The 14,126-nt window shown below is 40.3% G+C and overlaps 1 protein-coding gene across 4 annotated transcripts; it reads left to right on the top strand.

Annotated features, from left to right (window-relative positions):
* The first annotated feature begins 896 nt into the window (after positions 1-896).
* Positions 897-14,126, top strand: kif3a (kinesin family member 3A). 4 transcript variants are annotated; one of them, XM_041943503.1, is made up of 19 exons: positions 897-1,052; positions 1,573-1,855; positions 2,109-2,253; positions 2,926-3,010; positions 3,182-3,287; positions 3,744-3,883; positions 4,023-4,220; positions 4,443-4,617; positions 4,719-4,817; positions 5,438-5,524; positions 7,635-7,643; positions 8,165-8,321; positions 8,469-8,649; positions 9,189-9,299; positions 9,555-9,680; positions 10,426-10,479; positions 10,595-10,663; positions 10,793-10,923; positions 12,704-14,126. In XM_041943503.1, the coding sequence occupies exons 1-19, from the start codon at positions 1,047-1,049 to the stop codon at positions 12,750-12,752; spliced, it is 2,211 nt and encodes a 736-aa protein (XP_041799437.1). In that variant the 5' UTR covers positions 897-1,046; the 3' UTR covers positions 12,753-14,126. The 4 variants fall into 4 exon arrangements, with proteins under 4 accessions (XP_041799437.1, XP_041799435.1, XP_041799434.1 ...); XM_041943501.1 differs by lacking the exon at positions 5,438-5,524 and having other exon boundaries at positions 7,638-7,643; positions 12,704-14,124; XM_041943500.1 differs by lacking the exon at positions 5,438-5,524 and having other exon boundaries at positions 12,704-14,124.

Genomic DNA, 14,126 nt, shown 5'->3' with positions numbered 1-14,126 from the left:
AGGCCTACTTGTTCTTGCAGCATGTTAAAATGCTCATGCAAGAACATGTTTATTATTGCAGCTGAGTTGACTACTCCATATTATGTTTTGGGAGCAACCCTATGGTCTATGTATATGTAAAAACCTATACTGTGGCTACAGCCAGCAGTAAAACTGGATTACCTACAACCCTCTGGGCCCCGCCAGTTCATTGTGTGTTAACTGATTTGTTGTCAATTTGTTAGTGCTCTTTGGGAAAAACTGTAAGGAAGATGTTGTTCTTAAATAAGATTTTATTTATTTATTTATTTTTTGGCTTTTCTATGCTGCAGTTTATTGCTACTCATCTGCCGACATATACACAATACTGAAATATACGCAAAAGGCTAAGGGCCAAGCATGAGTCAAGATCTAGTCTCAAGACTGTAAGTATTTCAGTATTGTACACACAGAATAGGCCCTCTGTGCCAAAATAATGTGTGTAAAATCAGAACTACCACACAGCAACCTTGGGCCAAGCAGGATTAAAGCACAGGAATTTCGTACACAATGCAGTGGGAGGAATCGGGGGTTAATCATGGCCCAGAGACTAATTAGGACCCCTATCAGATTAATCCGGCCATGTCCATCTGGTGTATGGACATGAAGTGGAATTTTGTACTTTCATTCTGTACTTTTATTTCACTGCACTGAACTGATTCACCAACAATAAGTGTTGCAGTGAATGCATGTTGATACATACCACCTCTCCTTATCTAGGTTCCCTGTCTCCTATAGTCTATATTACGCATTATGAACACAATGATGCCAATGCTTTTTAGCACATTGCAGCAGACATCGCAGCCAACCGAGGACCCCCGCCACCCCCAAACGCCTTCCTCTGCAGCGCATGCGCACTCTGACTCAGCCCTGACAACAAGCTATCGGATGTGAGCCTTCGATGATATGGGCACTGCGCTAGCATTTAAATTCTTCGGATAACCTATACTTAAATGAACAAGGCCCTAAGTTACAAGCATTTCGTCGCCATTACGCATATACTATAACCGCCCCTGTGCATTCTCACTATGCCGGTAAGTTGCTTCGCCTGTTCGCATTTTTGTTTTGTTTGCGAATGGGTTCCTCCCTTCCTCCGACCTAACTGATGTGATGCTAACCGGTTAGCATCATTAGCTTACCAGTTGCCGTTCCTGCAAGATACATAGAGATGGTATACGGTTACAGACGTTGGGTTTTACTAATCGCAACACATCAATTAACATGACGTGTTAACATTGTGGAGCGTTTAGAGAAAATATTTTTTTTAATCTGTTGTCGTCAATGTTAGTAACGATAGCGTTTAATGTTAACGCCACTTACATAGCACGGCAACGGCGTAACGTTAGCGCATAACGTTCTGACCGAGCCACTTAACGCTAAGTTAGCCAATAAGCTAGCTGCACACTAACTGTTTTGTGTTATTTACTTTAAACGGTCTTACATCTGTGCCCTTGTGTCCATGTAGATTAGCTGAAATCATAGCTTTGCTCGTCATTCATTAGCTTACGTCCTATGGCGTAACTGTCTCTTACTGCGGTCCGTTTTTTTTTTCAGAGCAATAAGCTTGAGAAACCTGACAAGCAGGAGGTCAACGATAATGTCAAGGTGGTGGTGAGATGTCGTCCCCTCAACCAGAAAGAGAAGATGATGGGCCACAAACAGGCCGTCATAGTGGACGAGATCCGTGGGACCATAACCGTGAACAAACTGGAGACTCCCCAGGAGCCTCCTAAGACCTTCACATTTGACACTGTGTTTGGACCAGACAGCAAACAGCTGGATGTCTACAATCTAACAGCCCGCCCCATCGTTGACTCAGTGTTAGAGGGATACAATGGTAAAATTAATGTGTCACTTTTGTTCAGAAACCTTTGCTGTAAAATCAGTGTATTACTGCATAAACTTTGTGACATTATTTTGATACGCACAGACCACCAAACGTGTACTTTATAGCCTCTTATGAATGTAGCCCTTGAATTTTTGTGATTAATAGCTATAACATTATAACCAGTATTATTTGTTTTATATTTAGTTTTCATATTCCATACTGGTGCTGATAATGTGAGTTTATGCTCTGTTCTCCATTTCAGGCACCATTTTTGCATATGGGCAAACTGGCACAGGAAAAACATTCACCATGGAGGGTGTGAGAGCAGTGCCAGAACTCAGAGGGATAATCCCAAACTCCTTTGCTCATATTTTCGGTCACATTGCCAAGGCGGAGGGTGACACAAGGTAAGAAAGCAATCAATCAGCAAATAGTATTTTTTATACACAACAAATGAAACACTTTTCCTTCCACACATTAGTCCATCTTATGACTCCCAGTGTTTACATTGTTGCCAAATAAAATTAAATCTTTACTGTCCTGGTCATTTTTTTAATGTGCACACTTCTGGATTATGTAAATTGAACCCACCATTTTACAGGTTCAGTGTATATCATTTGTATTTATGTTGGTGTGTAATCAGCTGTAAATAAGTACTGTGTAGTGTTTTCATTACCTTAGAATGATTTCTTTATAGAGGGAGCAGGTCCCCTTCCACAGAGTCAACCATGTTGCACTGCCATGTTTCTACCAGAACAGACAAACCAAACACTGGCTGTAGAGAGAACTTTAAGCATATTTTGTGACATTGTAGGGGAGGATTAGGTGAGGGCTGTTCAGTTGCTTGCAATCTGCAACCTCAGCACGAGATGGCACTAAATCCCACACACTTGACTTTAGGACAGAATTTAAAATTCTTCGAGAAAAAGTTTATTATTTTGATTAGGTTATTAGAATAAAAGCTCTTGTGAGGAGGTAGAAATATCGTGAATGAAACATTTATTTACAAGGCCTGTTTTTCCATTTGCACTCCATTTCAGCATTTTATCTGACTTTGAATACACATTTAACTTCTACAGGTTTTTGGTTCGTGTTTCGTACCTGGAAATTTACAATGAGGAAGTGCGGGACTTGTTGGGCAAGGACCAGATGCAAAGGCTAGAGGTAAAAGGATATTTAAATTCAACACTAAAGCAAGATCTGTCATGAAGGGCATTACAGTCATTTTTTCAAAGAGGGAATCTTGCAGAAGATGCCTAAATAAATTTGCTTGTATTAACTGTTTTTAATGCTGAAAACAGTTTTCAAAGATGAAGTTCTCGTTTTTCATCACAGGTCAAAGAAAGACCAGATGTTGGCGTGTATATCAAAGACCTCTCTGGTTATGTTGTGAATAATGCTGACGACATGGACAGGATTATGACACTGGGCCACAAAAACCGTAAGCAGAGTAACCAACAGCATTAAGAGTGAAGTATATACCGACAAAATCAAACATTGATCTTAATTTTTACTGAGATATTTATCTGTGTGATTCGTGGTAAAACCGCATGTATCAGACAAAAAGCTTGTTGCTTTTAAGAACATGAACGTGAAAGACACTCAAGCATTCTTGCAGTTTTGAATTATATGCAGAGGATTTAGGTAATTGGATGTACAGTACATAAAATAAAATTTCTGTTTATTTATTCAGGATACAGCGCATGCAAACTTTTACACAGTGGGCTGTTGGTTGTGGTTTGAAAATGCTTGAAAGTAAATTTTGCGCAAAGATAATCATTAAATCATCTAATTTCAGCTGAGATGATTAAGAAAATAAATACATAAATATGTTGTCATACATACGGTACTCATATGGGTCATGTTGCCTGATCAAATGTTATTTTACTATGTTTAGGATCCGTCGGTGCCACAAACATGAATGAACACAGCTCCCGCTCTCATGCTATCTTCACCATCACCATTGAGTGCAGTGAGAAGGGTGTGGATGGAAACCAGCATGTGCGCATGGGGAAACTTCATCTGGTTGATCTTGCAGTATGTATCTGGGGCCAGAAATATGAGTAAAAAGAAACTACTTCTTAGGAAATATCATGCAGATATAACTATGATATATGCCGTATCACCCATAATCCATCTGACCACCACCAATTAATCTACCACACTCCACCCACAGGGTTCGGAGAGACAAGGCAAGACAGGAGCAACAGGTCAGCGTTTAAAGGAAGCGACAAAGATTAATCTCTCTCTCTCTACACTGGGTAACGTCATCTCTGCCTTGGTGGATGGCAAGAGCACACACGTGCCCTACAGGAACTCTAAACTAACCCGTCTGCTACAGGATTCACTAGGAGGAAACTCCAAGACCATGATGGTAGTGAAAGTTTGATAACAGAACTAGAGGCATGTGTGCATGAGTTTCTCTTTTTAAACTGTGTAAAATTGTTCTTCTAAGCAACAACTACTTTATCTCAGAGAGCAATAAATGTGCAAATAAACATTTTCTAAGCATTCATACATTAAAAGCATTTTACTTGCCATTGACAGTTACAGGTTTTGCTTGATTTTCCTTAAATGACAAACTTCTCCCCACCAGTGTGCTAATATAGGCCCTGCAGACTATAACTATGATGAGACCATCAGTACCCTGCGCTATGCTAATAGGGCTAAAAACATCAAGAACAAAGCCAGGATCAATGAAGACCCGAAGGATGCCCTTCTGCGCCAGTTTCAGAAGGAGATTGAGGAGCTAAAGAAGAAATTAGTGGAAGGTAATGAGCCAGACAACAAAAAAAGTACAGTGTTATTTGAATACTGTATTATTTGGATACAGACTTGTATCTTTTTAAAATGCTGTTTTGTGCGATTCTAGGTGAGGAGATCTCTGGTTCTGAGGGGAGTGGATCAGAAGATATGGATGAAGGTGATGATGAAGGAGCGGAGGCAAGAGAAGGCCACAGGAGAAGAAAAGGTTAGAATTTGTAATTAATGTACACATAGATTCAAGTGTGCAATACAGATAATGGCTGAAAAACTTCTGATGCAGCCTTTGAAAGCTGGATTTAGAGCATTGTAACCTTGTATTTATCTACTTCAATATCTTAACAGTATGTTAATCATAATATGTGTCAGCATTTAGTTTCTCATAAGTATCAAATTGAAGTTGCTTTGAAGTCACTAGTTAGGCTCTACTGTTTAACAGGCGTCCACAAACAACACTTTTCTCATTCAGGAGTTTCCCTTGTATTCTCACCTTCTACTCTTCTCTGCTTTTCAGTGGAAAGTGGTAAATACAGATGAATAAGCATTATTAAGTCATCACATTATGTTTAAGTGCTGCCCTTAATACTTTAGCATTAGGTTCCTCTGAATTAATAATGACCAAATCGTTCAACCTCTGTGGGTATGGTGCTGTATCTTCCATTTGCATGTGTGAACCCACAGCTGCCTGATTTATTAGACCTATGTAAAGCACCTATGTTTTGCCTGAAGCTCTGCAAACCAATGCCTCCTAGAGCTCTTCATCTCTGCCTCTACATGTTTCTCACTGCTGGATTTGGTGGGATGGTGCTTCCTCTGCTTCCTTTCCAGACAGTGGCAGCAGCAGCAGCAGCAATAGCTCAGAGTTTGCCTGCTCCTCCTCAGTGCCACCATCCACTGAGGACAAATCTCAGAATAGTGAGTTGGAGCAGCACTCTGCTCTACCAACCCACCTGCCCACAAACTTAAGCCCTTTTCACACATAGATCCTATGAAATTGCTGGTTTTAAATGCAAACGTATGGGCTTCTGTCCATATAGTGTTTTTCTCTGGCAGAAAAGTGCTGGCAGGGCACTGGGATGTTTTGTGCTTGACTACACAACTAACAGCAAGCTTACAATACATGATAATAGCTGATTAAAACACAACACTTACTCGCAATGTTCAGTTTGCAGTAGGTAGATGCAGTGCTTTCTCTCTAGGCAGCTACATGCTTCCACATGTGCTCTCTCCTCTTTGGGACAATTGAAAAAATACACTTCTCTCAGAAAAGAATGCTACATGGACACAGGGCCTAAGGCAGGGTTTCTGACTTTTACACTGAGCTCATCTATTTGGAACATTTCCATGTTGACTCTGTCATTCCTGACCAACCCAGATTTTCTTTTTACCATGGTGGAATCGCTGCTGGAGATCAAGTTGTAAAGAAGAAAAACACCAAGATGAATCATGTATCTGTTCTCATACTGGACATCATCACTAGATTAGAAAGCACGTTATACAGCTGATCAGCTATTTATCTCCATTACATTATTGCTGACCACAGGTGGTGCTTTGGGAGGCTTGCCCCCACTTAAGCATTCCCAGTAGTTGTCAAAAACACCCAGTAGCCCCCCTTTGAGACATTAAGCTGGTTTATTTGATTTAGAGAGACTTGACTGATATGTTTGAGTGTGGTACTTTTTATTTATTTATTTTCGTGCTGTCTGTGTGGAGGTGATTTTCTTCGGGGGAATTCCAAACGACTCGACGTCTCATCTGCAGCTTGAGTCATTCATAGTATTTCCTTTCCAAGATGGCAATAATATAATGTTAAGTTACTGTCTGAAGAATAGTGCACCTATTTGATATTGCGATACAGCATGCTTGCATGAACATTTTTATTTAACTTAACATCAGAAAGGAAATATTCACCTCTAGTGAAATTATCTGTTCATTCCAGGTCATGTCAAAGAAAAAAAAAAGATTTTAGTATTATTTTGCAAAGAGTTGTTTTGCACATGTTGGCAAGGGGGAAAGTTTTTGGTGCAGAATTTGGAACTGTTTTTTAAGGTTTTCTTGTTTTTAATAAATGTAACAAAGTTCCCCAGTCAGATGCGAAACAGGGATGTTGTGGTTTATCGTCAGCACCATAACTACTAGACCTCTGTTATTCTCTGTCACTGTGTGTAACAATGCAGATTCAGGTCCAAATGCAGATTTAAATTGCCAGAACTTTCAAGGATTGTGCAGCCTAGGTAGACGGAGGCATGTGTGTGATCTCTTAGTAGTTTGCCTTGCATTATTAATTCAGGACCTGGCAGAAATGTTTTTCAACCAACCTTCACTGTTAATGTTGCCAGAGTTAATTTTCATAGAGCATTTATGAATTACATAGCATGTGTGAAAGGGGCTTTCTACTTTCCCTATGTCCTTACCATTCCTGTAGGCTCAATCCCCCCACTGCTACTCACCATATTGTTGAATTTCTATGTCCTAAATATTATTAAGATTCACCTGGAAATGATTGCAAAGGTTCCTGATGTGGAAGGGTTGACAAAAGTGTGTTGGGACAGATCTCTGGATTCAAATTGGACAGTTGAAGTGATCTGTCCAAAAGATTAAGCTCCTGCTTTTTTTCACGCATGAGATAAATGACCACACTTTTGACATCATAGACAGTTTCTGCATGACAATTTCAGTTTTGGCTTAGTCTGTAACTCGTGTCCCTCAAAGACACGATTCACCACATCATGTCAAGTGTTTTCATTTTGTGCCTCATGGCTATTCACTGTCTCTTTCTCTTGTTTTATCTCCCACTCCTTGTCCCACATGTGGTGTTCCATTCTGTAGAGTCATTGGACTTTGAGATCACTCTGTAATGTGTTGCCCTTTGTCTCTCTCTCTCTCTCTTTCTCTTTCTCTCTCTCTCTCTCACTCTCTCTCTCTCTCTCTCTCTCTCTCTCTCTCTCTCTCTCTCTCTCTCCCTCCCTCCCTCCTCCTGGTCCAAATGCCGCCTCCTGGCTTGTTATACACCTCTTAATTCAAGAAGAAAGAGGTTGGTGTAAGAGTCTACGTAGATCTACTGTCCTGTAGCAGTGCTGTGTCTACTCATATGAATGATCCAGATGGCTGCCGAGCGTTTCAGTAGCTAGTTCACTAACTCTGACTAATTGGATAATTTAATGTAAAATCGTTGTGAATATTTTTCTGTCTATCCATATATGACTGCCATCCATGGCTCTCATGTTCTCCATCGTCATAGCCATCATGTCATGAAGAGAATCTTCTTATTTTCAATTTTTGCTTACGCTAACAATGATTACTAGCAAGTCATAACTTTGCATCTGGATCTCACCGGCACTCACTGTTAGGACTGAGGTTCCTAAATTTCACTACTGAATGAACTAAAACTGCACATATCAAATAATACTAATGCTGATTAAAAATCACAGTATAAAGTTAATGAATCTCCATTTAAAGCACTCTAACCTATGCACTGTTGAGTACTTGGTATGGGAAGATGCATCTAAAATAACCTGTTAATTAAAGACAACGGTTCCCTCTGTCTCTCTTAAGGGAGAAAGAAGGTTTCCCCGGACAAGATGGTGGAGATGCAGGCAAAGATAGAAGAGGAAAGAAAGGCCTTGGAGGCCAAGCTGGACATGGAGGAGGAGGAGAGGAACAAGGCAAGAGCAGAGCTGGAGAAGAGGGAGAAGGACCTTCTTAAAGCTCAGTGAGTTCATGAAAAGAAAACCAATTTCCAATAAACGTCTTGAATGTGTTATTTGTGATGATACAAATGAAGTATTCTGTAATGTCTTCTTTAATTCCAAGTAGATGTGGAAATGTGGTAACCACTCATTTGATACCTCACCCTTAGGCAGGAGCATCACCTTCTGCTGGAGAAATTGTCAGCCTTAGAGAAGAAGGTGATCGTGGGTGGGGTGGACCTCCTGGCCAAGGCTGAGGAGCAGGAGAAGCTTTTGCAAGAGTCCAACAATGAACTGGAAGAACGTCGCAGGAGAGCGGAGCAGCTGCGGAAAGAGCTTGAGGAGAAAGAGGCAAGGATAGACGACAGTTAACATGGTTGGAATCAGCAAAACCAATCTGACTACCGAAATGTGAAATGTGTACATTTGTTGCATCATATTGAAAACTGAAAAGTTGTAGTTCAATGCCTAATGCCTTGTTTCCTAAAATTGATTGACCAAAATCAAAAAATGTTATAGTTTATACGGGAATAAACAATTTCTCTTCCAAAATTGGAATAGTACCGGCTTCAGACAATTGTGCAACAGTGCTGTCTACAAGTCTGCCTCATGGAACAGTGGGTGTGAAAATATGACGTCAGATACCACTGAATATTGGTTAGAGTTCAGCTGAAATGGCCTCATTGAGGTTGGAAATATTGTCAGAAGCTCGTTGTCACTCTCAAGGAAACACTGTTCAATGAAGAGCCTTTCAGTTTCAAGTGATGCTGATGTCAGGATTAACACCATTCTGACCTCTGCCCGCAGGCACGGCTACAGGCCACAGCTTGCTTGTTTTCAGAAGGAGCTTGCCTTTGCTTAATCACTGATCCCTCTCCCTGTTAAAACAGCAAGAACGTCTGGACATAGAAGAGAAGTACACTAGCCTGCAGGAGGAGGCTCAAGGCAAGACCAAGAAGCTGAAGAAGGTCTGGACCATGCTGATGGCTGCCAAATCAGAAGTAAGCATTACATAAAAGAGTAACATTAAGAGAGACATACATTTAACTCCCCCGTCAGGACAAACATACAGCACGTAAGCCATTTTTTTTTCTCCTCCCCAGATTCTTATGAGAGACCGAATTCCTGTTAAAGAAATATATTTCAATATAATTTAATCAGAGCTTGAAGTCATGAAGCTCAATCCATGGTTGTAGGGAGTTTTCAGGGGACCAAAACGAAGTGACTCACTGTGGTTGTTGTGTTTTGTCTGTCAGATGGCAGATCTTCAACAAGAGCATCACAGAGAGATCGAGGGCCTCCTGGAGAATATCCGCCAGCTGAGCCGAGAGCTGCGGCTTCAGATGCTCATCATAGACAACTTTATTCCCCAGGAATATCAGGTGTGCACGTGTACTCACATTTGCAGCACCACGACTCTGATTTTCAGTATTTTGCCCTCTCTCAATACCTATGGCTTATATTATTCTGTCGCATCTCTGCACATAAGGAAGAGGCATTTAATAAAAAAGATAACTTGGTCACTGCCTGATCTCAGTTTTTTTAAGTCGTGTTGGAACAGTTCATTTTCATTAATACAGCTGTTTTAGCTCTTTTTTCTGTTCTGTGGACAATAACCCAACACAAGCTCCCAGCTGAAAAACAGCTAGCGCACTTGATCCACTGACAGTCAGTATTCATGAATTGATGCATCATAAGATTCAGGCAGTTTTTTTTTAATAGAAACATCTCAAACCTATGAAATCATGAACATATAACAGGCTGCACACATTGTACAAACACAAATGGAGAGAGGGCACTCAGTGACCTAAGTGAACAACATTTTTAGATTTTGCAGGTTTGAAATGTAAAGTCTAAAACCTTTAAACACACAATGAACAGCCGCTATAAAATTTGTGTAGCATTGTAAAGCCATTGTAACACTCGTTGCCTGCAGGTCATAGAGGTGTAAGAATTGCTAAAGCTGTCACTTTTCTTTGCCTGTAGATGGCGCTCAGCATATTTTCAACCTGCAAAACACCTGCTAGCGGTGCGACTGGATGATAATAGTTTATTTTTGTCTTTGCATTAGTGGCAGGTTCTGTCCTTGCATGTAGTTTTTATAGTTTCTCACATTTTCCTGTGTAGGAGATGATAGAGAATTACGTGCACTGGAATGAAGACATTGGAGAGTGGCAGCTGGTGAGCTCACAATCACACTGTGGTTTGCATTTTGTCTGACATCAATTTAAAGGTGCAAGCTGAGTTAAAGACCACTTTTCACCAATGTGCATCTTTGTACCTAAATATCTTTCAGAAATGTGTGGCATACACTGGCAACAATATGAGAAAACAGACCCCTGCTCCAGACAAAAAAGAAAAAGATGTGAGTTCTTTGTGTTTTTTGTTCTGAGACTGTTTTGTTTAACGACTGATGTTCCTGTTATTTTTCTATTTGTCCCTCCTTGAAAACGTATAGTCGACCTCACTCTTGTTCTGTCCTTGCCTCTTGTAGCCATTCGAGGTGGATCTGTCCCACGTGTATTTGGCCTACACAGAGGAGAGCATGCGGCAGTCACTGATGAAACTGGAGAGACCCAGAACCTCTAAAAGTGGCAAGAGTGGTCGGCCCAAGACTGGACGAAGGTAATCAACTTTCCACAGAGACCACAGTCATCATGAAGCTCCACATTCTGATTAGCATTACTGATATGCCAGTGCACCTTTTACTTCCTCACAGCTTGTTTTTTCCATTCGTCTTCACATTTATGGACATTTGTCGTTTTAAGAATGTCTTATGTGGATTTGATTTAATGTACTTTAATTTACACTTAGCTGCATGAATGCGACTCTGTTGCTCAGATTACACATCTGATTGAATCCATCTGGTGGTTAGCCCTCCTCCTGGTTATGCACTTGAAGCTGTGTTGTATCTGTCAAGAAACGGAACAACAACAATAACTAACATAACAGTTTAGCAGTTCAGTTGCAACAGAAACAGTTTTGCAGGCTAGCTAAGAACTGTCCATCAACTAACACAAACTCATGGGTGACTCGCATGAATTTGCGCTCCCTCACGTGTATAGCTCATCAGTGGCTATCCTGACCAAGGATTGGATAAATGCAACAGCACTTTTTAACATCTTCTGCTTGACTGTATATGTTGAAATTGTGAGCTGTTCTTCTTGAAGCTGTTGCTTATCATGTAGCAGAGAGAGAGATTGCATTGCTGATTGCAGCATCATTTCAGTATTGCTTCAGCCGCAATAATCACAGGGGAAGAGCTCTTGTAAACGTTCACCTACAGAGACCTTTCACTGGCGTAGTCACATTTAGAGTGATTGTAAATGCATCTGTCTCTCAAGATGCATACATACCTTTTTGACATCTGGCTACAGTGTGGCTCAACCCCCCCCCCCCCCAAGGTGATTTGAACAAACAGATTTCAATACATCTCTAATGCTCCTTGTTTGCATTTTCACTCGGCTGTTTTCATATCAGATCTGTATCTGCCTAAGGACGAAACGTAAAGTGACTAACACACAACACATGAAGTTATTCCCATCCTTGTATAAAACGCATTGTGTCAGTTTGACCGGGTTTGTTGCAGCGCTGGGGTGTAGACTACTATCTGACTAGATAAATGATATGCCTTATCTGGCTGCACAGAAGAGAACAGTTCACACCATGGCACACACATAGTCATTTCCTACTTTATATCGTTGATTTCCCACCTGTATTGCTTTCAATTCTCATGCAGTTCTGTTAAATAATGCGTCTTTTGGCGCTTTCAATCTACAGAGTAGCCTTATAATCAGTAATTAGAGGGGTGCCTGTTTCACCCTTCTCGCTTGCTCGCTCTCTGAATTCGAATCACAACCTTTATTTTATATTAGATTAAAACAACCATCTGTAGCCTAACAACGACGTGTTGTGTACGGATGCCAGCACATTGTACGGACTGAGGTTACACCTACTTAAGATCTGAACACAGCGTGAGTCAGACTACTTCCAGATGTGACAAGGTAGATCCAATCAGATTCCGATCTCAGTGCATTTACTTCTTGCATTAACATGCATTTCTCCTTACCTGGGTAACATGTCTGTATACAGATTACATTTTAATGCCAGGTGTGAATGGGGTGTGTGTGTCTGAAAAGCAAAAATCTGATTCTGGGGTACTTTGCTGCAGCTCAACTTGTTAGACTACATCAAATATTCCTCTGAGTAAACATAAGAGTGAGAGTTATTAGTTGTGGATGTTTGGCCACACTGTGTAATTATGTCTATTTATAGCATATCGATATGAATCGTTAGCATGATGGTATTCGCCATTATCTCGATACATGGTTATTCTGAGAAATGAGAACGCCGAAAGCTCCCTGAAGTTGTCGATAACACTTATCATGTGCATATCTCTTCACAGGAAAAGATCTGCAAAGCCAGACGCCGTGATCGAATCCCTTCTGCAGTGAAGAGGTTGTAGAGAAGAACGTGGTTTCACTGCAACTTTTGTTTCTTTAGGAAAAGAAGTCCTTAGTGCAGTCTGAAGAATTTATTGTTGAACACAATTTAAAAGATTATCTGAATACCCTCTCTAGCTGGTAAGGTTTTAAATGTGAAATCTGCACCTATGATAGGATAAAGACCTCTTAGTCAAGAAGACCTGTTATTTGAACTGTAGTGTAAGACTTCTTTGGGGATGTTCAACACTTTATTGTTGCTTTGGAACACATTTCAGCGGCGGCTGCCTCTGTTTAAATTAAGCTCTTTTACCTAACCACCTCTAGCATTAAGGAGGAATGTACCATGAATATATATTTCATTTGCAACATCACTGGTTATGAATATGACCGGCACCCTGGAAAAAGATATAGAATTGACAGGATGCTGAAAATAGATTTGCACACACAAACTAGAAACTTTCTATCCTCTGAAATTTGTTAAGTGTTTCGCAGTGAACACCACACAGTTGTAACTTGTGTTTCACAGATTTCCTGCTATGTGAGAACTATATTCATATTACATGGCCCATACTGACATGAATAAATTATTATTAAATTCTAATTAAGGGTGCATTTTCACTTGAAGCAAATTATTCGACTCTGAGCACAAGCTGTAGCCTCAGTGTTTCTTTCCGTTGAATACAAGAAATCATTCACATGGAGAGAAACAAAATAAATACTGCTGTGGAGGGAACGAGGAGAGGAGTCTGTCGTATCAAGTATGTAACTGAAAAGTGTGTTTTATACTTATTCCTTTAGGTCAGAAGCATAGGGCATGCATGCCAGCCAGCTCCTCTGTTAGTGCCATTTGCTGATCTAAGCAGGTCATCTTTTTATTTATTTTCAAATGTCAGAACACTTTGTGTTATATTGAAATACCCGCTACATACTGTATGCCTTAGTATAATGCACTAGTATGAGGTTTTTGTGGAAATGATTTTATGATATTCTGTAGTGGAGGCAAACTGGCTTTTATTTTGTATCATGATGTATGTCAAATGTTTACATGCACCAACCCCCTGGATATTTTATTTATTAAATTATTTGACATGTTTCATGTCACATTGTTGCTGCTCTGTCCTTGTTTCAGTATTAAATCAGTGATACTCCTTATTGTTTGTTGGTGCTTTGAAAAAAGGTTAGAATGGAATGTAACAGCCATGAACATCTTACTTTTAATCGCATTTTGTCCCGTTGGAGAATTCGTAAACCCAGAAAATAATCTGTGTCTTGTTCTTCAGTGTAAAACAGTTGTTACTGCTTGACTGAACAGTTACCTAAAACATTATAAACAGGCGTGCTATGAAAAATGAGAGACTTAAACAAGAAACACTGTCATGTCAC

This window comes from Chelmon rostratus, chromosome 9, assembly GCF_017976325.1.
Source record: "Chelmon rostratus isolate fCheRos1 chromosome 9, fCheRos1.pri, whole genome shotgun sequence".
Lineage (NCBI taxonomy): Eukaryota > Metazoa > Chordata > Actinopteri > Chaetodontiformes > Chaetodontidae > Chelmon > Chelmon rostratus.
Note: the sequence above shows the minus strand (reverse complement) of the source record. Positions and strands in the feature narration are given on the sequence as shown.

Bases quoted from the DNA above. Each gene is read 5' to 3' on its own strand.
- kif3a (XM_041943503.1), top strand. The intron at 3,288-3,743 runs GTAAGCAGAGTA...TACTATGTTTAG, and splicing joins GACACTGGGCCACAAAAACC to GATCCGTCGGTGCCACAAAC. The intron at 3,884-4,022 runs GTATGTATCTGG...CTCCACCCACAG, and splicing joins TTCATCTGGTTGATCTTGCA to GGTTCGGAGAGACAAGGCAA.